General features: G+C 37.7%; 1 protein-coding gene across 2 annotated transcripts; it reads left to right on the top strand.

Moving 5' to 3' along the window:
* The first annotated feature begins 593 nt into the window (after positions 1 to 593).
* LOC122317953 (protein HUA2-LIKE 2-like) lies at positions 594 to 25,227 on the top strand. Of its 2 annotated transcripts, none has more exons than XM_043135039.1 (11): positions 594 to 1,021; positions 1,523 to 1,605; positions 13,586 to 15,721; positions 16,128 to 16,584; positions 21,645 to 21,753; positions 21,860 to 21,972; positions 22,113 to 22,300; positions 22,379 to 22,847; positions 22,974 to 23,400; positions 23,515 to 23,694; positions 24,559 to 25,227. In XM_043135039.1, the coding sequence occupies exons 1-11, from the start codon at positions 899 to 901 to the stop codon at positions 24,582 to 24,584; spliced, it is 4,311 nt and encodes a 1,436-aa protein (XP_042990973.1). In that variant the 5' UTR covers positions 594 to 898; the 3' UTR covers positions 24,585 to 25,227. The 2 variants fall into 2 exon arrangements, with proteins under 2 accessions (XP_042990973.1, XP_042990974.1); XM_043135040.1 differs by having other exon boundaries at positions 23,515 to 23,688.
* The last annotated feature ends 6 nt before the right edge of the window (positions 25,228 to 25,233 follow it).

Here is a 25,233-nt window from a genome sequence, read left to right on the forward strand (position 1 = left end):
ATTAGTTCTATTCACATGAATTTTATTATTGAAAAAAATATAATTCATCATATTTATGAGGTTTAACATTATTATCCGGTTATACTAAATGATTGAAAATAATATATTATTTAAAAAGAGAAATATTTTAATCATAAAAATTATTATAAAAGTATATTTATAAATTGACGTAACTTAATGTGGTACGTTAAATTATACAAAAATATATATATAATATCGTATGAAATCATGTCAATTTATAAATTTATTTTTTTAAAAATTTTTTATAACTAAATTGCTTTGATATTATTTTTAAAAGATTATGCGTAAGTCGATATTAAAGACACCCTTTACAGTGCTGACATAATAAAATTTTAATTTATAAAAAAATAAAAATTAAATTATCTCGTAAATACAAATTTTTAATGAGCATATCAAAGGTTATCAACATAAAAATAAAAATATATATATTTTTTAAAATTATTCTACGATGTATTTAAAATTTTAAAGGCATTAGAACTTTTGAGAGGCGCGTTCAAAATTTAATAAAAATAAAAGTGAAAATGATAATAAACATATACACCCCGGCGTATCTTAGCATTCCCACCACATAACAAACTCATATCTCTCTGTGAATCCCCCCTTCTTCCACAACATCACATCACTCTTACCCCCCCGCGCCCCCCTCTCTTTCCGTGTGCTCTAAATTAGGGTTTCCTACGGATTCAGCTGTTTACTGTCTCTCTCTCTCTCTGTGGAACCCCGTGTGATTCAATGCCTGCAAATCTCTTCCTGGGATTCCGTACCCGGTGCCGAGCTGCTCTATTTCGAGGGCTGTTTTGGCGTGCCTCTGGAGTTTTCTTCTCTGTCGCGTTCGACTTGGTTATCCTGATTTGATTGTCCAGGGCTCGAGTGTCTGATGGCGCCCAGCCGAAGGAAGGGGGTTAGCAAAGCAGCCGCCGCAGCTGCGGCGCGCCGGCAATGGAAGGTCGGTGATCTCGTACTCGCCAAAGTTAAAGGGTTTCCTGCGTGGCCTGCCAAGGTACGCCCTAGTTTTTATTTCGCTGAAAAATTTGTTCTTTTCCTTGGTAATTTTGCTGCTGAAGTACATGCCTTACTTAGGGTTTTGGATAGCATGTGATATATTATTATCTATTATATGCTTATTTGTGTGGTGCAGGTTTGGGATATTTTTGATTGGTGGTGTGGATTTGAAGGGAAAGACATTAAAATTTTTGGTGTTTATGAGGTTTTAATTACATTGTTATGGGTTTGATAAGTTTTAAACAATTGGATTGGGTGTGATTTTCAGGATAAGTTAGTATATGCCTCAGATTTTGGTTTTACCCGTATACAAATGATCAAATCACTTAGATTCGTTAAAAAAAGTTGGGTTGAATTGTTCACCGATAAAAAAAAAGAATAAAGTTGGGTTGAATTGTTTGATTCGGTTGTGAATTTTGCTTGAAACAATTTTGGAAAGCCTTAAGCTTAGGGGGAATGGCTATTTTATTTGGAATATTACGTTGACTTCTGATGGCAGGTAGGGGAGCCAAAGAGTTTGGGTTTTGCAGCTGATTGGAAAAAAGTAGTCGTCCACTTCTTTGGCACCAAGCCGGAACAGATGTAAGTACTCTGAGCAATACAGTATACCATTTGATATGATTTGATACTGTCATGAAGGGATTCTGGTATGATATGCTGTTGAATGTTATGTGATGTTAAATGCTATTTCCCACCCCTTCTTGCCTTCTCAATTCCTCCTCTTTTCAGTTATGTGTAGCAAGGTGGAAAAATTTCTTGTTCAGGATTCTAGACTTTAATTTTTATCACTGTTAAATGAGAAGTAGAAGAGGTTTCAAACCGAGGTGTAGTATTTTCATAGTGCTTCAATATAATTTGCGTATTTGTACATATTAACAGCTTAATCAAGACTACGGCACTTATTTCCACCTTAACTGAAATGATGGGTTCGAAACATCTTGAAGGTACCAATGAACCATAAAGGCATACGATACTCGTTTTCACCTTAACTGAAATGAATGGGATCATCATATCTTGAAGGTACCATTGAACTATATATATTAACTGTAGTTTTCCAATTTGAATAGGCTATTTGTTTTTTTCTGGATTGTCAAAAGCTGTTCTAGGCCATTTAACTTCTAGTGGGAAAATAAATGGTGATTAGAAAACAAAGATGGGTGGATCCCAAGTACATTGGGGGTTTACAATGGGATGGCTATTTTAAGGATAGGTAAGGTAGCAAGTACTAGCAAACTCTATAAAAGATGCGAAGCAGTGATTGTTATGGACTGATCCTAATTCGCAACAGAGAACAAGACAACAGGTTGCTTTCCATATTATTATATAAAAAGTATCTCTCTTCCTTTCTCTCTGGGCTTTTGCTTACCTTTCTGCTAATTCGGGCTTGTAGTTTTTGGGTAGTGTTTCACTGGCTCTCTAGTATTGGCTAGGTGTTTCCTTGTATACGTCCAGTGTACTTGGTTACTCTTTTTGGTTATATATAATATTTTTACTTATATAAAAAAATATAAAAAGTATTACCTGGTCAAACTGGTCTGGAATCAATTAGTAGTATGTCCCGCGCAGTCCTGCACTTGATTGGTGTCTGGAAAATCTGGAATTTTGAATCTGGATTGGTCTTTCATTGTTTGCTCTGTGGTAGTCTACTTATACAAAGACTTAAGTACAAAATAGTTATGCTCATACCAAATACTACGGAGTTTCAGTTGCTATCCTCCCACCAAACACTTCACATTATGCACATCCAAGACATCCTTGGTTCTCTTGACATCTATGTCCATGTTTTCGCTCGGTGTACCTCCCCAAGCTGCCATTAGATCCACCACTTGAATTGAAATTACCTATCTTGTACCAAGAAGTTGGAAGATCAATGCTTGCAAGGCCCTAGCCACTTTACAGTGAAGCAATAATTTTTCCGCATTTCTCACTAAAGCAGCATGAATCCATCACCATCATGTGCCCTCTCCTCAATTTCTCCACCATTAGGATCTTCCCTATTTCCGTTGTCCATACAAAGAATGCTACTCTTGAGGGTTCCTTGTTCTGCCCATTGTTTTCAATTCTGTTCCATGGCTAGAATTTTCCGTTCTGGTGTAGTACTTGTTACACTATACCTCCCTCGTTCTATTTCATTCCAAATTCCGGTTTGTTCCAATCAAATTCCAGCCGGAATTAGCATTCTGGGCCCTATTCCGTTCTGGATTGTTTGTGGCTGTTTTGTAATTTTCTTTAGTATGGATGGAATTTTTGTAAATTTTAAATCTAGATGGTATTTAATTAATTCTAAAATCTAAAAGGTATTTATATGATTTTAATGTCTTTGTTACTTTAAAAAGGTCCCCACATTCTTTTCTTTTTCATTATTTTTATAATTTCTCTGCTCTTGTATTTTCTTTGCAGTTTTGTATCTAAACTAAAATTTGTGATTTTTTTAATATTATATTTTGACCCTAATGTCTATTTTTTTTAATGTTTTCAACATATAATCATTTTATAAATAGTTAATTCTTCCATATATATGCACACACATACATGGTGTAGACTTACATATGCATGTATTTATTCTGTTAGTTATCAATTTATATATTCATATAAAAATATATATAGTTAATTCTGAAATAGTACGGCGGAATGCACCAGTACCGAAATGTTTCGTTTCATTGCTTAAACTGGAATGATCACCATAATGGAATTTAAAAAATTGGTTTTGCCATATATTTCTAGGGAATGAAGCATACAACCATGAGGTGTAGGTTATGATGACATGTTCTCCCCTCAAACTACATTTCTCTTATGGAATGAATCCACCTACCCCATTTTTTCCTCACATCTTCCTCCCATCCTTAGTTAATATAGGATGCAAGAGATGCTCCATTGTAGATTGTCATTTGTAACTTGGACATATTCAGTCACTGAAGTCTCCTTCAAGAAGAGTATTATGTAGTTCTGATTAGATTTCTTTTAGGGCTCGACCTCCACACCGCACATTCCCCCATAACTTAATTCTAGACTTTCCTCTCACTTATCTCATAGATCCAAATTAATATCTCCATCCTCCATGAATGTTTTTCCACACTCTACTCTGAAATGCCCATTGAATGAGTTAGAAGACCATTTGGTGGACAACATTGCTAGACATGGGATGCTATCTTTTATGGATGCTTTCTCTTGAAATAGGTAGGCCAAGATGGCCCAGGAAGACAAAGCAAAAATGACCATCACCAATCCGCTTCACAAACACCCATACTTGACTTCCACCACCAATTTTGTAAAGACCCTCTTTTTGTTGCATAATGCCACACGAATTATACACGAGCACGTTTTCGATTTCCAAACCTCTAGAGGAACTAGAGCACATATAATTGACCAATTGACTATGAAATTATTTTTTTGCTTATTTGATGTTACATGCGTGTTAATAGAGAAGCCAATATGACAAAAGAATGACCAAAGCTAGAGCCAACATTGTTTTTACTACAAAAGTGATTGGTGAAGCAAATAACATAAGGTACTAAGGAAATAGCAGTTATTTATAAAAAAAAAAAGGAAATAGCAGTCTTTCACGTTGATGTAGAGCCATGCTTTAAAATTAACAATCAAGGAATCTAAGGTTAAGGGAATTTGGATGGCTGAAAACACCCCATAGATGTATCTCTGAAGCCTCTCAATACACTTTGCCACACCTACTAGGATAGGAAAGAGGTACAAAAGTATGTAAGCTAGATAGACTGATAAAGTGCTCATGTTTTTCTAATTAAAAAAAAAGATAGTACTCTTGATCAAGCCTCTTTTGAAAATAATAGACACTTCCAATATGCTATGCTTTTTCTATTGTCTCAATAATGCCAGCCCATTTGAAGATTCTAGCCAATGATCTAATGTCTTCCACATCTATGATACCCATTTTGAGTGATAAGGGTAAGTGGTATATGAGATCCCACATTACTTGGAAGGAGAAGTTCATTCTCTTTATTGGTTCCAATGGGACTCCAATTGTATTATTGACCAGTCCTATTGGAATATATGCTCAATTGTGGCTTAAGCCTTTTTTGGAGCGTGACAAATGGTATCAAAGCCTATTCCAACAAGAAATGTGGAGCTTGATTCGTGCCACATATGATGGACTGGCTCGATGAGGACATTGGGAATTTAAAGATGGGGGGGGGGGGAGATTGTGATACCCCATACTAAATTATAAGGAGAGGTAGTGTATGAGATCCCTCATTGCTTTTGCTCTTTATTATGGTTCCAATGGAAGTTCAGTCGTTTCATTGACAAGTCCTTTTGGAGTATAGGCCCAAATGTGGCATGAGCCTTCCCTGGGGCGTTACAACATCACCTATCAAAGCTAATTTTGGTTTAGACATGTTAACTTTCAATCTTGATGCATTTAAATTATAGAAAGAAGCGATGCAAACAATGAAAGTGCTTTGGTCATCCTTATAGAACTAGTCGTACACCCATGCAATGCATGTGAAATGATTAATTTTCTAGTTCTATTGTATTCCTCTACCTCTCTCATAGTTATGAGAAACTCGACATACTTTTTTCCAATTTATACAGAGGGGGTGGGGGGAGTTTAGAAGAGAAGTGAACTGTCATGTTGTCTATTTATGTTGCTAATTAGACTTAAACCACTATAGATTAGAAGAACAACTCTTGAGCCAAAGTTGCATGAAATGCAAAGAAAGTGTATAAAAAGACGACAACTTTAGATGTTGAGCTTGGCATTGGAGTCTTAGTTGCTGTAGTATTTTGCACAAAGAGATTGTCACCAACACAACCAAGATTGCCACAAAAATTTTCTTCTCTCAAGAGGAAAACCAATTTTGGAACCTTTCATGACCACCCAATCAGAGAGGTTTTTAAAAAGAAGCTGCAATGTTTTTCGGAGTAGCATTAATGAATTCAAAGATGACAGTCGACTATCCCTCTCCAAGTTCACAACAAAACAAAAAGTGACAACTTAAATAGAAGCCCAAGATTTGCATTGAAATAAGCGGAAGTGTAACATAATTCCATTTAAGCTTGAAAATCGAACAACTTGGAAACTGAATAGCTTGGAAAGTGTTTAAGGAAATAAATTAATGTTGAGATGTTTATCCAATTGTTTAATAACCTTTAATAGCTTGGAAACCGAATAGTTTTGATAACTTAGTAAAATTGAACTTAAGAAATAGAAAGCCGTAACTGACAGCAAGTGCAAGAGATAGGAAATGTAAGAGACGGCTAATGAGGTGGTAATAAAGAGTGGAAGTTGACGGGAAGTGTAAGAGACAGCTAATGAATTGGTAATAAAAGGCAGAAATTGAATGGGAGTGCAAGAGATGGGTGTTAAAGTGGTAATAACAGGTGCAATTGTAAATGTGCTTGCATAAAATTTAAACAATAAAATTATGGAGTAAAAATAATATTAAAATAGATGAATGCTGAGGTAGCGCAGTATTTTACAAAGAGGGTGCTTCAGCCTTATATATTGTAATTGATACTGAAGTATCATTTGCGAAAGAAGGCAAGACACAAGCGGCTTGTAGAGTCCATGGCCACCACAAAGAGAAAGGGGTAAAGGATCCCGCTTGGTGTCCCATCACTACATATTAATCAAGATAGATTCACACATTGCCCATTGGATATACAATGTACTATCTGTTTGCACCGATAAAAAAAACAATGTACTATCTGTTCACACCATTTTGTCTGAAAACCAAATCTCAACGTGTCCAGCAAAAAGTTCCAATGTGGTTGTAAGCCTTCTCTTCAAGTTCAGCTTACATAACACCTCTAGGATCCTTGAATGAATTATGTTGTCTAGACATTCATTAGCAAGTATAATTGGATCGAAGGCATTTTGGATCTTGGATATCACCAATGCCAATTTCATTATGTTAGCTAGGACTTTTAGAATAATCTTGTACATACCTCCCAAACAACTAATGGGATGAAAATCCTCCATCTACGCCATCTCAATTTTTTTATGAAAGGAGTGCTATAAAAGGGGGACTAAGCCTTCGTTCGAACTTCCCTCAAAGGTGGGATTTTTGGAAAACAGTTCATTAAGTTTTTCTTGATTACCTCCCTAAAACAATCGAGAAGCCATTTCGACCAATTGCCTTGGCATTTAGAGCTTCCAAGACTTCATATTCCTCACTTTCCTCGAATTTTCATTCCATATGCTAAGCTTCCTACACTAATGGCATCAAAACTAAGGCCAATTAATTTGGTGTGCCAACTGGACTGGTTAGCGTAAAGGCGTTTTTAAAATTGTACAATATGCTCCCTTAGTTCTATGTGGTCCAGGTAGTTATTCCCCAAATATTTTTTTTGTTACTAAGCCTTTGATGGAGTGGTCCTTTGATTTGAATTAGCCAATTAGTGGAAAAAATTTAGAGGATGTTTGGAATCTTTTGATGTAAGATTTTCTTGAAAATTTCTGAAACTTTTAGAAAAAAAGTTCAAAGAGGAGTTTATGGGGTTTTATGAAAGTGATGTGACCCATTAGAAATATGTTTGGGTAGAGAAAGTTTTTGAGATGTTTTTATTGGTGTTTGACAAAGTGGTGTGTCCCATTAAAAATACGTTCGAGGAGAAAATGCTGAGTTTTTATGAGAAAAGTGGTGCTTCCCTTTGAAAAAGGTGGTTATGAAATATTTTGAGAAAATTTGAGAATTTTTTTGGGATTGGGTTTTGGGAAGGAGAGAATAGAATAATGTTTTTTGAAATTAAGTGTTGTATTGAAGTTTGTGAAAGTGAGTAGGTAGAGTTGAGAAGCTATTTGAATTTAATTTTTTAAGAGTATTTTTGGTTTGGAGTGTTTGTAAAATTTGTATTGATTTTTGTGTTTAAATATTAATTGTGTAATAATTGGATGAAAAGTTGAAATAGAAAAGTTGAAATTTAAAGATGTTTGGTTTGATTATAAATTTTTTTTGAAAATGTTTGGTAAATCATACATGGCCTTTGGTTCCTGTTATGGAGTTAGAGGTAAGAAGTTTTGGTTATTGAGATTGTTTTGGTGTAAGGTTGGTTGCATTTATAGAGGAGATTTTCAAAAACTTTTTTTGTTTTGGCTGAAACATGACCTCAATGTTTCTGTGTGCCTCCCTCTACCAAAGTGCACATGTCCTCCAAACGTAATTTCATAAAGAGTGGCTGTTCCAATTCTCTAACAATTTCCTCCTTTTGTGATGCTGACCTTTGAGCTTTAAGGTGCCCTCCTCAAGAAGGATGCTTAAACTATATTTTAAACATCTTTGAGAGACATGTAAGAGCGCACACACCATAACAATCATTAACTTTTAAACTTGTAATGGCCCGCACACATTATTAAACCTTTTGTGTCTAGGTTGTATGCTGTTTTCATTGCTTGCGGATATCAAACTTATCAAAAAAAAGTTTTCATTGCTTGCGGATATCAAGGTGAACTACTTCTCTTGGTGGATGTAAAACATTGTGGTGGAGTATACATTCTCAACACCCACTTGTCTAGTACCATCTATATAATACCCGTATTGAGTGTAGAAAAATGGTGAATTGGATCTTACATTGCCTAAGAGGGAGAATTTATGGCTCTTCAGAATGATTTCAAGAGACTCCAATTGTTATCTTGACTAGTCCTTTGGGAGTATAAGCCTATATTTGACTTTGGGTTTCTTTGGTCATTAGAAATGATTTCAGAGCCAAACCCTAGCCAGAAATCTGGTACTTGAGTTGTGCCACTAACAATGGAATGACTTAATAAGAACATCAAGAACTTAAGAGCGAAATTATAGTACTCCATATTAAATTGGATCTCATATTGCTTTAAAGAGAGAAGTTATTGGCCTTTATAATGATTCCAAGACGTTTTAGTTGTTACCTTGACTAGTCTTTTTGGAGTATAGGTTCAATTGTGTCTTGGGCTTTCCTTAGGTTATTGTGCCATCTCATCCTCATCATATGGCCAAAAGAACAAAAACATACATGCATTGTATAACTTTCGTAAAACTAGAAATCATAAATTTCAAATAAAACGCATTTGTTTAACTTTCACAACATAAATATATATTCATTAGATAGTGTATGTTTCATGAGAAAGCATTTGCAGAACCTCACCTTCATCACATATGTATAGAAAGGGGTTTGTAAGAAGAAATTGTTAACATATCATTTTTCTTTTGTTAAGTAAGAAAGACAATTTTTTTTTTTTTAAAATCGAATGAAATAGGTGATGCCCATGTACACAAGAAGTATACAAAAGAAAAAACTAAAGCAATAAAAAGTGCACAAAAATATTCCGAGTTCGTACTAGTTCTCAATGAAAATTTCTCAAAAATATTATGAAGTTTCGTTGAGAAAGTCAGCGCATGGTGGGCATCTTACAAGTTCACAGGCACTCCTAGCTTTATACTAGCTGGGAAACTAAAAGCTTTGAAAAATGATCTAAAAAAATGGAACCTGGAAGTCTCTGGGAACATCAATGACCAGCGGAACAAACTCTTCATGGAACCATAGAAATTTGATGAAAAAGAAGTAGAAAGGACATTATCAGATGACGATAGGGCAAAAAAATTGACGGTTGTTGCTGAATTGGAAAAAGTTACTGCTATGGAGGAGATTATGTGGAGACAAAAATCACGGGCCCTTTGGCTCAAGGAAGGGGATAGGAGCACAGTTTTTTCATAGAATTGCAAATTCCCATCGAAGAAATAATGCTATAGAGGTCCTCCATGCGGATGGCAGAGTTTTACTGGGTAGAGATGCCATCAAGGAGCATATTGTCCAGTTTTATGAGAAGCTTTTGACGGAGCAATACACTTGGAGGCCCAAGGTTGACGGTTTTCCAATGGCTTTCCAATGGCTTTCTTTTATGCTTGTTGGGACATTGTTAAGGAGGATTTTATGAAGGTTTTTATTGAATTTCATACCCTCACGAAATTCGAGAAGAGCCTCAATGCCTCTTTCATCGCCCTCATTCCCAAGAGGGCAAGGTCGGTGGAAGTGAATGATTTATGTCCCATAAGTTTGATAAGTGGGGTCTACAAGATCATTTCCAAAGTTTTAGCGAAGCGGTTGAGCGAAGTCCTGGGGAAGATCATCTTGAAGTCCCAAAACGCTTTTGTGAAAGGAAGGCAAATTCTTGACTCAGTCCTCATCGCCAATGAGTGCCTAGAGAGTAGAATCCGATCTAGCGTTCCAGGTATCTTATGTAAACTAAACATGGAAAAGGCTTTTGATCACGTGCATTGGGATTTTTTGTTGTATATCCTTGGTAGGTACGGCTTTGGGGCACGATGGTGCCAGTGGATAAAACATTGTATTACAATAGCCAGATTCTTTGTTTTGGTCAATGGCACTCCTGAAGGCTTTTTCAACAGTTCTCGGGGCTTGAGACAGGGGGATCCTCTCTCCCCACTTTTATTTATTCTTGTCATGGATGTGCTAAGTAGAATGTTGAGAAGGGCGGTGGAAGGGGGTTCTCTCTCTAGTTTCACAGTGGGCGGTTCCACACATGGCAGCTTCACAGTCTCCCACCTTCTCTTAGGACTCACCCATGGAACCTAAACCCCAGGGGAGACTAGGACTCACCCATGGAACCTAAACCCCAGGGGAGACTAGCACAACAACCCACTACCATGGCCTCCCACTTAAATCGCAGATTGATCCCAGGAGGAATCGAACCTATGACATGGGGCATATGCACACACAAGTTCGTACCAAACGTACCCTTAATCTATCATCATATCATTCCATTAGATATGAACAATAGGGAATTGACTCAAATATTCATGAATTATCCATATTCAATCTGTAATTCTATCCTATAATCTATTCTTGAGTGTTTTCTAAGGTAACACAGGTTAAACTCTTGACAAATAGTACCTATAAAAATAAAACTCATGAAAAATAACAATTTGATACTGAAATAAAGTAGTCATCTAAATTCATCTTTCTTGGTTTTCACCCTTTTATTCTCATTAGACTTCAATAAAACCTGGAGATATGACAAAAAATTGTAGCATTTGGAAATTGTTTGATGCTTTAAGCTTGTACTCCAAACTCCTTGAGCCTATGGCGTTTGGGTTTGAATGGTATGTTCCTCAGAAAACTTAATGAAGGGTGAGGCCATTGGAATACGTTATATTATTGTGAATTATTACTCATAAAAAAGAATTAGTTACAAGCTAAAAATTGCAATATGGATCTTTCTAAAGAATTTCGCAATCAGACCTTTGCTGCTGGAAAATTTTATATTTAATTCATTGTAACTCCAAATCATGTAAAATCGGGTCTAAAATTTTCCTAGAAACCAAGGAATCAAGAATTACTCAAAACATATTCTCGTTTGCTCAGTAAAAATCTTAGTGCATTTTAGCCCTAGTTTCTGTGAATCCTGCTACGTTCCATACTATACCTGAAAATTGTGATACCATATCGAAAATCTTTTTAAAAATAGATTCTGGAAGTCCCTAGTATCCCTAAAAGTTTATGACTAGATTTGATGTAAAAATATTTTGGTGAAAGGAAATCCAGAACTCATTTTTTTTTTCAGGTTTTACAGCAGGAATGGCAGACTGGACTATCAATTTTAATAAATCTGTTTTTGAATTTTAACCATGATTATGTTAAAAAATCTATATATGCAAAGTAGAATTTTTAGCTTTGTATTTTATGTTATAAAAATCAAAATGTAATTTGATATGAGCTTGACTTTGTAAAATTTGGAAACTTTTCTTACTAAAAGTCAAGAATTTGGAGCAGACAATCCTAACATATCTAAAGAACAAAGCTATTAATGTTTTTGCGAAAAAAGTCGGGTTTAGTGGTTGTATAAAATCTGTGAAAATTTCCAGTGTAGCAGGATTCCTGACAGAATGCATTCATTGAATACCATTATAGTTGCATGTATTTAGTCCCTCAATTTTTTTCTGTTAAAGTTTGAATTAACATGTGAATTCTTGCTCTATTGTAACATGAAGAACTTGATGCATCAAACGCTAAGTAAGATTATGACTAAAATATTCATTAACCTTTTTTTAAATAAATTTCTTAAATTACTTTTTTTTAGTGTTGAAGAGCTGTTTAAATGGTATGGCTGATTCAACATTATAACACTTAAATTGCATTCATTCTTCAATTCTGTAACAAATTTCTACATTCATTGGCATAATTGTAAATTCTGTTTACCGTTCATTGAATGTATTGGTACAGATCCAAAATTGAGTTGCATCTTTCAAATGTCAAATTGTAAAGTGTTCTTTCAATGGACTTATAAAAAAAGGTGTTCTTTCAATGGGAAATGATTTACTCATTTTCCAGTGGAATATATGGCCTTTAGTTTTGTTTTAACGTTGAAGGCCTGATAAAATATGCTTGTCTTCCACTTATTCTTGCTTCTTTTTATTTAATCTTCTATTTGAAACATTCTAATTTGTTATTTTTATAATGTGCTATATGGCCTGACATATTGAATATTTATTGTGTTGGGAATGTTAAGATATATATGTATATCTATATTTGCTGAAATGCATTTAACAAAGTAAAATTATTTGCTGAAATGCATCTTGTTGTATTTTTAGGTCATCCTATTGGACTTTCATCGTACTGGTCCCTCCCACCGTTTATCTTTCTTGTACTTTTATCAACTTTTTCACTTGGTGGTTAGTTTGGTTTCACCTTGTATGTTCATTTTATTTGGTTGATTATATGTGACGATCTTAGGAAAGCGCTAGCCACATCTATGTTATAACCTATAAGACTAGTAAAGTTTTAGCTTTCTTAGAATTACTTTTTAAGCTTAATTTCAGCTAGTAAGTAGCCATTACAACCATGACTACCTTTATACTCTGCCCACTCTCTGTGGGTTATTCGTATTCCCACTCTATGTGCAATTCTCCAGTTTGCATGACTAACCTTCATAGGCGACTTTGATACCATATGTAATGACCTTGTGAAAGCACTAGCCACATATATGCTATAATCCCAAAAGATTAGTCAATTGGAAACTTTCTTAAAACCACTTATGAAGCTCGGTTGCACTTAGTGGCCAATTTGGGACTTAGCACTACAACTACCTTTATAACCTACCAATTGATTTCTGCTGTCTATGGCAGCCGTATCTTGGGCTGGAACAAACATACTCCTCTGTTGAGATTGTGCACATTGAAGACAAAGGGGAACTCTTCTTCCAGGGCATCCCGGGTGTTATCGAAGAAGTCAATTAGTTTCCTCAAAAAAGAGAGTCCATTGGGTTCCTCATGGAGGATTTGGTGGTGGCTCTCTGAAATGAAATCTTGCATTATATGTGCACAGCTGTGGCACAGTTCACGGGATCCCAAATCCCGTGGCTCAAACTCCAGTCGATCAACATGGGATCAGGGAGTTACATTTTATGTATTTTTAATCTATGTCAACACTTTTTTCTTGGTTGGATCCATTGTGATGGTGAATTTGCATGTTTGCCTTGGACATCCATTGTTTGTTTATTTTACTCACCACTGTGCTTCTTATTAGTGTTCTTTATGTAAGTCTAATTTGAATTTAGATTTTGACTTTCACTCATTCTGATGAATATCTTTTAATTCAGAGGCTTTTGCAATCCTGCTGATGTTGAAGAATTTACTGAAGAGAAGAAGCACTCTCTTCTGGTCAAACGTCATGGCAGGAGTTCTGATTTTCTACGGGCAGTACAAGAGATTATTGATAGTTATGAGAATATAAAGAAGCAGGTCCAAGTCAACACTTTGAACTCTGGTGATCAAGTGACACCAGTAAATGACGGGGATTCAGTTGATTTATCGGCCAATATTAGAGCAACTGATCAGACAAAAGAACCTGAAGTGACTCTTAATTCTGAGTTAAAACCTTCATATTCTAATACATATGAAAATGAGCCATGTCTTCCAATTGAGTATACCTTGGCTCAAACACCTACCCTTGTTGTACTTAATAAAGCAGCCTTAGAGGAGGAATCTACCGATACCGTGGTGGGTACAGAAACACCTTTGTTGACTACTTACTCTTCAAAGAAAAGATCTAGTCTCTCACAAGCCCAGAGCTGTGTTACACAAATAAAGGCTCAAAGGTCTAGAAGCTCATCAAGGCTGGAATCCCGTCGATCACGTAGCTTCATGATGCCATGTAAGGATGATGGAAAGACTGCTGGAGAAATATTAGCTAATGTAGTTCGAGATGGTTCTTTAAGAAGCAATAAGAGAATCAGAAAATCACCACATGTGTGTGAGTCTGATGCTGTTGATACTGCTGCACATGTTTCAAATGGTAGCATTGAAGAAAATGGATCTGAGGTTGTCACAGTTGATTCCGACACCTTTAGTCTAAATGAAGGCAGTACTATAGAGTCTGGTTGTAAACTTGAGCACTCTGACATGATTGTTGAATGTTTGGATGGAGATGTTGAGTTGAGCAAGGGACTTGATCGCCAAATAAAGTCAGTTTTCATTAAGAAGAAAAGGAAACCAAGCAGAAAGCGAGTAACCAATGGTACAGCTGGGCCTCCAGTTACATTGGACAAGGAGATAGGTTTGGAGGTTGAGGTGCAGAATGGTAGTCTAAATTCGCAAGGAGGTGGACAGGTGAAGGAAGGTTGCTCCAAGGATGATGGAGATGAGCACCTGCCTTTGGTGAAACGAGCAAGGGTCCGGATGGGAAAGTCATCTTCTGTGGAGGAGCTCAGTAGCTGTTCACACACAGAAGAGAAGACTATGAAGGAAGCTACAGTTAGTCTATCAAGGCAGATTAGCATGGATATAAAAGTTGAAAACAATAGTCTTGCTTGTAGTGAATCACTTGTGGCCAATGAACCTCTGGATAATATGTTGTCAACTTCAAAACATTGCACCCAAGATTCGACAAATAGAACTGAGTCTTGGAGAGGCAGGAACGAACAATCATTTGGCTGCTCAGTAGATGGTGAAGCTGCTTTACCTCCATCTAAACGCCTTCATCGTGCACTAGAAGCCATGTCCGCTAATGCTGCTGAAGACGGTCAAGCATTTGATGAAGCATCACCAACCTTAAAGACTCTAGTTGGTGGTGGTTGTAGCTCCTCTACGAAGAGAAGCCCTCATATGGCCATGGAAGGCAAAGTAGGGAATGGTCTGGGTTCGTCGAGTACGGAATCTCTTGACATTGTTTCTACTCAGGTTGGTGATTCTGGATTCTCTGCAAGCCTAAATCCAATTATCTCTGAGGAAAGTGTTAAATCATCAATGAAGGTGGACTTTTGCAATCAAGCAGTGGATATCTTTAAGACCAAAAAGCACAAGTTTTCCAAGGATGTCTTCCCTGATGCCAGAGACCACCATATCGATGGTATAAATATTTGTAATTCTTTTGGTGGTCATGCTGTTAGAACTGCAGATCCAACTCAAAGCCCAGGATATTTGTCTGATAACCTTGATGAAAGACAGGTTAATCCTTTATCCCATGAAGTCTCATCGGGTACTTTGTCACCTCCAAAGGATGGAGATATGAAAAATATTGAATCGAGCAATTGTGAACCCAGAATTTCTGATAAAGAGGTTAATGCTTCAGAAAACAATGGGATTAGTTTGAATCTTGTCTCCTGTTCCAATGAGATTGTTAAAACTTCACCCAGAAATGGTACCATTGGGCTTCAGTGCAGTGTGGAGGGTGTTGGTTGTGAGGATAAAAAGTGTTTGGAGCCTACACTGGATGACAAAAGTGAAGTAAAGGGCATGTAAGCATATGTTTTATACTTTCAAGTGTAGCTTTACAACAATTTTCTTTTTCTATCTGCACTTTGACCCTTGCCCTGATCATAAATTAAGGCTTTCCTCCACTGTGGGTTGATTTTTTTTTATTTTTTATTTGCCCCTTTGTTGGTTGGGTTGGGGGGGGGGGGGGGAATTGTGCATAACAAATAGTTGCTTGTTAGGTTAAGTCTTCTAAGAATATGAGAACTAGAAGATGACTGTTGACCCAAGTATTAAAGATCATCTAAACTCTATCTTTTCTTCTTAGAACTTAAAAAAAAAAAAAAAAAAACAGGATCTAACCTTTTGTAGTATTTCTTGCTCTTCTTTACTTATAAAAAAGGTATTTCCTGCTCTTATTGTTTATCACTTTTGTACTTAATTTTTTAGGCGTGATGATGTGAAAGCGGTCAAACATGATACACAGGAGGGTCCGAGTTCTAATTGTTTTTCAGATGATTGCTTTGGTGAAAAGGATGTCTCAGGTGTTAGGTCAAGTCCAACTACAGATGCAGGAGATTCTCTTGCTCAAGCTTCTCCTCCCCATACCTCGAACTACCAGATTTCTACTTCAGATAGTAGTAATTTTGTTCGCAATATTGGCAGTTGTAGCCCTGATGTGAATTTGCACTACAAGAAAATTTTTTCTGCTTCACTTGGTGATGAAGAAGAGAAAATAGAATCAGTTACGACTCAAAGACCAAAATCTGTAGGCAAGCATGGAGAAGCACATATTGCACTTTCATCATTTGAGGCAATGCTTGGAACATTGACAAGGACGAAGGAGAGCATTGGTCGAGCAACCCGCATAGCTATTGACTGTGCAAAGTTTGGTGTGGCTGCTAAGGTAGGATGATGACATTCTAAAAATCTCCTATCTAATTTTTCAGTTCAGTACTTGGTTAAATTCTTGATATTTCAAACTTTTTTGACGAGTGATATTTCAATTGAATTTGAAAGGATATTATTTAAAAAATGTAAATCCTTTTGTTTTTTTTTGCCATTGTTTTTGCCTTCCAACTTATGTTAGGGAATTGACTGTGTAAGGTGACAATGCTGTCTGGGATGTGGTAAACAAATTAGTTTTACATATAGTTTGAATAATTCAGCATTGGAACGTAGTTGCCATAAGTATATAATTGGATGCTATGCTATGCTTTTGATGATCTACAATTATCTTCTTCGTGGCTATGATATCATGTCTATGCTAATTGCTTGAAGATTTTATCAGCCCTGGTCTTTTTTAATTGATTTGAAAAATTATTAGATGGGATGATCCAAAATGTAACAAAATGGGAAGGGGGGATGCAAAAATATTCCAAAAAGGGAAGTATAGTTTTAGCAAGCTGTGGAAGTAAAATGTGATATGTATGGTTGCATGACATCAATCCAGGGTTCTTGCATGTAACTTTAGGATAATGTGGACAAAAAACCTATTTGGTTTACTTCCAAGTGGCCCCTGTTCTGCTTCACTCTTCATTGTCCGTGCGTATTTCTTTGTTAAGTGTGAGTTGAGTGATGCGTAGGGAAAGTTCAAGTTTGTCAAGGGGCCATTTCACTTAGGAGATTATACTGTTTGCTGGACAGTATTTCATTGGAAGAGTTATCTAGAAAGTTAGAGTTGGTTTTAGAATTAGAGGGTTATCTTATTAGAGATCTCTTGGAGTCAAAAATCTAGAGCATTGTGGTTGAAAGAAGGGGATCAAAGCATGAAGTTCTTTTATAGAGTGGCCAACTCGCATAGGAGAACCAATACCATTGAGATGCTGAATATATATGGTGTGGCTTGTACGGAGCCCCCTGTGATTCGAGAACATGCTGCTGATTTTTTTGAACACTTGCTTACCGATCAAGTGGGGTGGCGGCCAAAGCTTGATGGACTAGTTTTTGGGTCTATTGAGCTGCAAAATGTCTCTTGGTTGGAGAGGCCCTTTGAGGAGACGGAGGTTCACGGTCTGGTGAGGAGAATGGTCAAAGACAAAGCACTTGGTCCAGACGGATTTTCTATGGGATTCTCCAAATCATGTTGGGATGCGGTGAAGGAGGATCTAATGAAGGTGTTCTAGGAATTGTTCTTGGTTGGAAAATTTGAGAAAAGCCTCAATGCCACTTTTATTGCACTGATTCTTAATAAGATTGGGGCATCGGAGGTAAAGGATTATCGGCTCATTAGTCTTGTGAATGGGGTGTATAAGATTATCTCTGAGGTGCTTGCAAACTGCCTAGGGGAGGTATTGGGAAAGATCATTACCAAAGTCCCAAAATGCATTTGTAAGGGTCAGGGAAATTTTGGACTCAGTTCCCATCGCCAATGAATGCCTAGATAGTAGACTAAATTCTTGCAATTTCGGGATCCTATGTAAGTTGGATATGGAGAAGGGATCATGTTAACTGGGAGTTCCTACTTTACTTGCTTGAGAGGTGTGGATTTGGGAAAAGATGGTGCTCGTGGATTAGATGGTGCATCAACGGCGAGGTTCAGAGTTTTGGTGAATGACAATCTAGTTGGCTTCTTTAACAACTCCCGAGGCGTCAGACAAAGGGATCCTTTGTCCCCACTCCTCTGTCGTTGTTATGGAGGCGATTAGCATAATGATCTTGGCTTTCGTTAACAGTGGCTTTGTGGCTGGATTCTCGATTGGTGACCCCAATAGGGGTACTCTTTTAACATTTCTCACTTGCTGTTTGCAGATAATACATTGATATTTTGTGAGGCAGACCAAAACGAAATTTGGGCATTGACGACACTTCTCTGTTTTGAAGCAGCATCAGGTTTGTAAATGAACTTTGACAAATCAGAGTTGGTGCCAGTAGGTAATGTTTGCAACATTCGGCAGTTCACTCTTGAATGTAAGGTTCCTCTCTTGCCATGAATTACCTTGGTCTTCCGTTGGGGGCTTCTCAAGGGCTAAATCAATATGGGATACAATGATCGAGAAGATTGAATGTAGATTGGCAGGTTGGAAGAGAGTGTACTTGTCGAAAGGTGCTAGGATTAGCTTAATCAAAAGTACTGTCTAATTTACCCACGTATTTCTTTTATTTATTCCCAATTCCAGCAAGTATGGCTACTTGAATTGAGAAACTTCATCGTGATTTCATTTGGAGTGATGTGGGGGATGATTTCAATTTCCATTTGGTCAAGTGGGATAAGGTATGCTCCCTAATCTCTTCTGGTGGGTTGCGAATTAGAAATCTGAGGATTTTCAATCGGGCCTTACTTGGGAAATGGTTGTGGTGATATAATATGGAACCGAAGCCTTATGGAAGTCAAGGATTGACTGTAAATATGGAGGTTTGAGGGGAGGGGGGTTGGTGCACGAGAAAGGTAAGTGGGTCTAATTGAGTGGGAGTGTAGAAGCACATTATGCATGGCTGGGGGATTTTTACTCATGATACCAAACTCGTGTTGGGAGATGGCTCTAGAATAATTTGGAGCAATCTATGGTGTGGAAAAAATACCCTAAGGGACTCATTCCCTTCAGTTTTCCAGGTTGTGTGTGAGAGAAGCTTCAGTGGCTGATTTTATGGTGATATCTGGTGATTAGGTCCAATGGAACATCAACTTCAATAGGGCGGCCCAAGATTGGGAAGTCGGCAGCTTTGAGGACTTTTTAAGTCTTCTGTACTCCATGAGACCAAGCACTCAAGGACGTAACACATTGCGGTGGGCAACCACAGGTAAAGGTAAGTCTCTCACACAATCGTAGAACAATCAATTTCAATGGAGAAGGATTCGGAGAAATAAGGCGTCTCCCAAAGTGTCATTTTTTGCTTGGGACAGCTTCTCTGGGTAAGATTTTGACGATGGATAACTTACGGAAATGCAAGGTGATTATAGTAGAATGGTGCTGCATGTGCAAGAAAAGTGGTGAGATTGTGGATCATCTTCTACTTCATTGTGAGATTGCTAGAGCATAATGGGATGGTGTGTTCTGCAGATTAGAGCTAGCTTGGGTTATGCCCACCACAATGGTTGCACTTTTGGCTAGTTGGACATATCTAGGTGGTATTCCACAAATCACAGCCGTGTGGAAAGATGGTATGTATCTGTATTCTGTGGTGCTTATGGCAGGAGCGAAATGACCTGACGTTCGAAGACAAGGAGACCTCATTAAAGGAACTTAATCTCCTTTTGTTAGAACTTTATTTCTATGGGGAGCTGTAGATTTTAATGGCCTTGGTTTTCATGACTTTCTTGTTTCTATTTCTTCTTCCTAGATAGCTGTTATCTCTTGTATACCATCTTGTGTATTTGGGCTATGCCTATTCTTATTAATACAATCGTTTACTTATAAAAAAAAAAGATTGCTTCCAGGAAAGGGAAATTCTTTGTCTGCTCATTCTGTGAGGTCTCACTAGTCAACACTACAGTTCTTTTCTTTGGAGGAGTATTTAAGGAGTGAGGCGCCTTTTAAGGCTGGTTTCTTCATTTGGACAGCTTCTTAAGGGAAAATTCTGACCATGGATAACTTAAGAAAAGACAGATCATAGTAACTGGCCGGTGTTGCAGGTTTAGGAGAAGTGGAGAGATGGTGGATCATTTGCTTCACTGTGCAGAGGCTAGGGCCCTATGGGATGACATATTCAGTAGAGTGGGGCTAGCATGGGTTATGCCTGGGACAGTGTGCCAGCCGAAAAGGTCTACATGACATCCCTCAAATTGTTGCAATATGGAAGATAGTTCTGATATGTCCGCTGCAGTGCATTTGGAGGGAAAGGAACGATCGGAACTCTGAATACAAGGAACGGTCATTGGATGAACTTAGAGATATAAAGCTAACCGCTCTGCCATCTTTGTTGAAAACCAGAGTACGAGCCAATAAGTTCTCTCAAATAATTTCTTACAGGTGTTCTATATCAAATACTTTAGTTTTGTGTGAGTAGTCAATTGGTATGTCTGGTTTGAGTTTACGTTATGAGGTTTGGGTAAACTTAGTGAAGTTTTGTTTTACATGTCGGCTCTCTAGTTTTATGGGTTCATGTGTATGTTTATCATACACTGCATAGGCCCAGGTTCATGTGAACTACCGTTGAATAGATAGGCTTTAAATCTACTTAGTTATGTCTTTCATAAGGAGTTAAGTGCATTGGAATCTTAAATGGAGACAAGATTAGGTGGTTGGGATATATTGCATAAGCTTTTACTTTCTTGGAGTAATTTAATACACTTGTTGGGCATATGGTGTATGAGATATATTTACGTATTGAAACCATTGCTCTTTTCATGTTTTGGTTAATCTCTTTCCTCCAGCAGTGGATGCTAGGATTATCAATGAAGAGGGTGTGGGAAGAGATATTGTAGGTGATCACTTGTAGCTTTCCAAAGGTTTTAATTATTAATTTATTATCCTATATTCCTGTAAATTGGGATAACGCCTTTTTCTATTCAATAAATTTATTTTACTTGTCAAAATGGCTGATAAGGTCTCTGAGATTGACCAGCTTGCTGGGCTGGTTGGCTATTTCTTTCTATTGAATAATTTACCTTCACTATCAAATGTATTGCCCCCTGATTTTGTTTACTGATTTTTCTCTTTACAGCTTGTTGCTTGAGCATATGCTTGTTGAATGCTTTTGCCTTAACTTTTATGTGGACTAGGAATTTTTACGTGAATTTTATGAAGTGCACCTAGATTGTTTAATACATTGAACCCTTTCTAGAGGACAAAAACGAAGATGACATTTCATGTATACACCATTGATCAAGTTTGTCAGTTCATGCATGCTTTCACAACTGTGCTTCTTTAAAATTCATCTTGCGGTATCTGAAGGGTTCTCTTGGCCTTGGGCTAACCACTGCATGGTCTTTCTTTGCATTAATTTTAGGTTGCATTTGAGGTATAAGCATGTACTGTGTGCTTTTTTTTAAATACATAAAAATATATATATATATATTTTTATCAGGTGGTGGAAATTCTTGTCCGTAATTTGGAGACAGAGTCAAGCTTACATCGAAGAGTGGACTTATTCTTCCTTGTAGATTCTATTACACAATGCTCTCGAGGTTTGAAAGGTAATTATCCATCTATTGTTATCTTACACTATTCTGGAAACTGATTAACAAGATTCAATTATCTGTGCGGAATTCATTGGTGTTAAAACTCACTTCGAATTTTCAGGTGATGTTGGTGGTATTTACCCTTCTGCTATTCAAGTAGTGCTGCCACGCTTATTGGCAGCTGCCGCTCCTCCTGGAAATATGGCGCATGAAAATCGCAAGCAGTGTCTTAGGGCAAGTGAAATTCTTTTGAAATAAGAAGAAAAGAGTCATGTCAAATGGCATCCTTATCTTCTCTCCTTTCTTTTTATTTTTTCCCCCTCTTGGTGGTGCATTTTTGGTTTACTGCTTTAGCCCTTCCTCTTTTGGTTTAGGTTTTGAGACTTTGGTTGGAAAGGAAGATTCTTCCAGAATCCATTGTACGTCACCATTTGCGAGAATTGGAATCTCTTAGCAGTTCATCATCTGCTGGTCCCTACTCTCGGCGATCTTCAAGGACAGAAAGGGCTTTAGATGATCCTGTTAGAGAAATGGAGGGTATGCTTGTCGACGAATATGGAAGGTTTGAATTTGCTTTATCTGTTTTACTTCCATCTTAATCTTATAAATACTCTATTTTGAGATTTTTCATGATGTGCAGCAATTCAAGCTTTCAGCTTCCCGGGTTTTGTATGCCCCGTATGCTTAAGGATGATAATGAAGGAAGTGATTCTGATGGAGAACATTTTGAGGCAGTCACTCCCGAGCATAATTTTGAATCCCGTGAAGAACGTGAATCAATCCCTGCAATTGAAAAACATAGACATATCTTGGAAGAAGTTGATGGTGAGCTTGAAATGGAAGATGTGGCCCCTGTTTGTGAAGTCGAAACAAGTTCATCTTTCCATGTTGCTGAAGTCATTGCTGTACAGACTTTGCATGATCAGTGTGACCGGCATGTTCCACTGTCCTTTGCTCCCCCACTACCTCAGGATGTGCCACCTTCATCGCCACCGTTACCGTCGTCCCCTCCACCTCCACCGCCTCCTCCGCCCCCTATCCCCCCTCCGTCTGTTATGTCTGATCCCTATACCAGTGGCGTTGATTCACAGCTTTACATGGAGACACATGTGCATCCCTGTTCTTGGTTGTCTTTTCTTTTGTTTGGATTTTAATATAGAAGAAGTTAACTCACTATGTGCTCTTTTGTTTTTTGTTTTTTTGTTTTTATTTTTATTTTGTGTATGAGCAAGCAGAATATGCGAGACAACTTAGTCCAATCTGGGTCTCTGCAACCTGTTCCACCAAGAGTTGATCAAACAATACGTTATCATTCTCCTGATTTTAGAGATCCTCAAATGCAGATGCCTGAGTCTACCTCTTGCTCTTTCAGCAGTTCTTCTATACAACCAGTGAATAATGGTCGACAAACTAATGGCGATACCTTGTGTGATAAGGGCTACACTTTACATCCACCTCATCCTGCACCATTGAATCAGTTTTCTTATTTTCAAGGAGATCAGCGTGTAAGGCCTCGGAGGGATGCCCTGCCACCTTCCTACTCCAACAGATTCCACGTGCAGAATTTTGATAGAGAAAATTCATATAATAACCACGAGAGAACGAAACCGCCCCCGTATGAGCTTCATGAGCACTGGAGGTTTCCTGCACCTCCTTTTTCTGGTAAGGTTCTTAAGTGCAGTTGCTGGAAGCAGGGTTCTGTGGGCAATGCTATTTTCTGCTTTGATATTTTCTTGAAATCTTTGATTAACATTTCATACTCTCCCCTCCACCTAGGTCCAAGATATCCTGACAAAGGCAAAATGTCTTATGCACCTGCTCCATTTGATGGTCCTCTAGGCGAGCCCACAGGACTACCAGGCCAAGGATGGAGGCTTCCCCCCTGGACAGTGAACCACAGAAATGCCATACCTTTTAGACCTCCATTTGATGGTCCAATTCCAGTGGCAGGTAGAGGTGTGTTATTATTTCCTTGAGACATATTTAATTAGAGTAAGCGAAAGGTAAACAGTTGACGTAGGTGACAAAGGATTATGTTGAGATGGGGGAGGGTGTTTGGTTAAAATCTTGCCAGATATAAGCATTGCTAGTGGGCTTGGTTGAACTTGTGATAAAGTAATGTTATAGTATGGGTGTGGCTATATTGTTTTAGGGCAACAATTAGACGTGAACAGTTATATTGGTGTCGCCAATGGGGTTTGGTATGAGCATCTGGGTGTGCTGGTGAGAGGCGATTTTTGCTGCAGTGAGGGGTGATGGCCAACACGACTGGTCAAGGGTGGGGGTGGAGTATGCAGTGACTGGCTGAGAGGGAGAGAGTGAGATTGGCTTCGCAAGTGAGGAGATCAACCAGGGAAGGGCTGGGATGGGGACAGTAAAGGTCGCACTGGCATGGCGATGGCTGAATTGGGTGGCTGAGGACTGCTTGGGTGAGTGGGGTGTTGCTGAAACGAAGAGAGTAAGGAGAATAATAAAGAAAAAACTACTTTTTTAACGATACTATGACAATTAATTCTTTTTCCCACTCAGAAAGTAGAGGATACTCAAAATGACTTTTACCTACATGCCTTAAATCTTAATTGTACAGACAAAAGGGAATACAAAAAATGCCTTTTTGGAAGTGAAGAGCCCTAAGTGGCTGATAGGTTGAGTTTAAATTGGGGCTTAGTTTTTTAATTTGGCATTTGTATCTCTTTGCCAGTGCAAAATCAGCTTTACCATAACTGGATTGCCAGTTACTGATACAGCATGGTATTGTATGTGGTAGGCTGATTGCTAATTTCTGTGGAATGGATAGCCTCATTATGTTTTGTTTTTCAGGTCCAAGCTTTTGGCGGCCAAGATGAAACTTGATCTAGCTACTGAGACTGGTATGCCATTGTCATATCTCCATCTCTGTGACTAATATTACATAGGAGTGCTCACATTGCTGGTCATAGCTGTTAGGCATGATCCATTTTTTATCTGGGTTCTGTCCGATTGTCCAAGAGCCTTCATCATTTACTTTACTACAAGGCAGAGATCTTCAGAAGAGGGTTTAGTATAGAAGAATGGCATGTTGGCATGCTCAATATGTATATAATGTAAACCGTTCTCCCTTCTGCAAATGCAGAGCAGAAGACGGTCATTGTAGAGACGTTGGAGAGCTGTAACATACTATAGGCAGTCATTTTTCTTTTGGTTTTTTTTTTTTTTTTTTTTTTTTTCCCCATCCTATTCAAAATTTATAGCTTAATTTTTTTTTTCTTGGAAGCCCGTCATAGGAATTTTACCAATATATAATTTGGGGCCAGTTGAAAATACCCAAGAAAATTTTCCTTTTTCTGCAGTTAGTACTAATTTCTTACAGAGGTATTCCTTTGCTTGTCCTATACTGTTTCACTGCCTTCGGTGGGCGCAGGCTGATGTCAAGAAAGCATTGTGAAATTGCCAGGAGACTTATATTGTTAGTTCCGATCGAATGAATGAGCCACAATTCTTTTTATAATCCTTCTA

The sequence above is a fragment of the Carya illinoinensis genome, chromosome 8 (genome assembly GCF_018687715.1).
Source record: "Carya illinoinensis cultivar Pawnee chromosome 8, C.illinoinensisPawnee_v1, whole genome shotgun sequence".
Taxonomy (NCBI): domain Eukaryota; kingdom Viridiplantae; phylum Streptophyta; class Magnoliopsida; order Fagales; family Juglandaceae; genus Carya; species Carya illinoinensis.

Bases quoted from the DNA above. Each gene is read 5' to 3' on its own strand.
- LOC122317953 (XM_043135039.1), top strand. From the start codon at position 899: ATGGCGCCCAGCCGAAGGAAGGGGGTTAGCAAAGCAGCCGCCGCAGCT. The intron at 1,606-13,585 runs GTAAGTACTCTG...CTTTTAATTCAG, and splicing joins GGCACCAAGCCGGAACAGAT to AGGCTTTTGCAATCCTGCTG. The intron at 16,585-21,644 runs GTAGGATGATGA...TATTTTTATCAG, and splicing joins AGTTTGGTGTGGCTGCTAAG to GTGGTGGAAATTCTTGTCCG.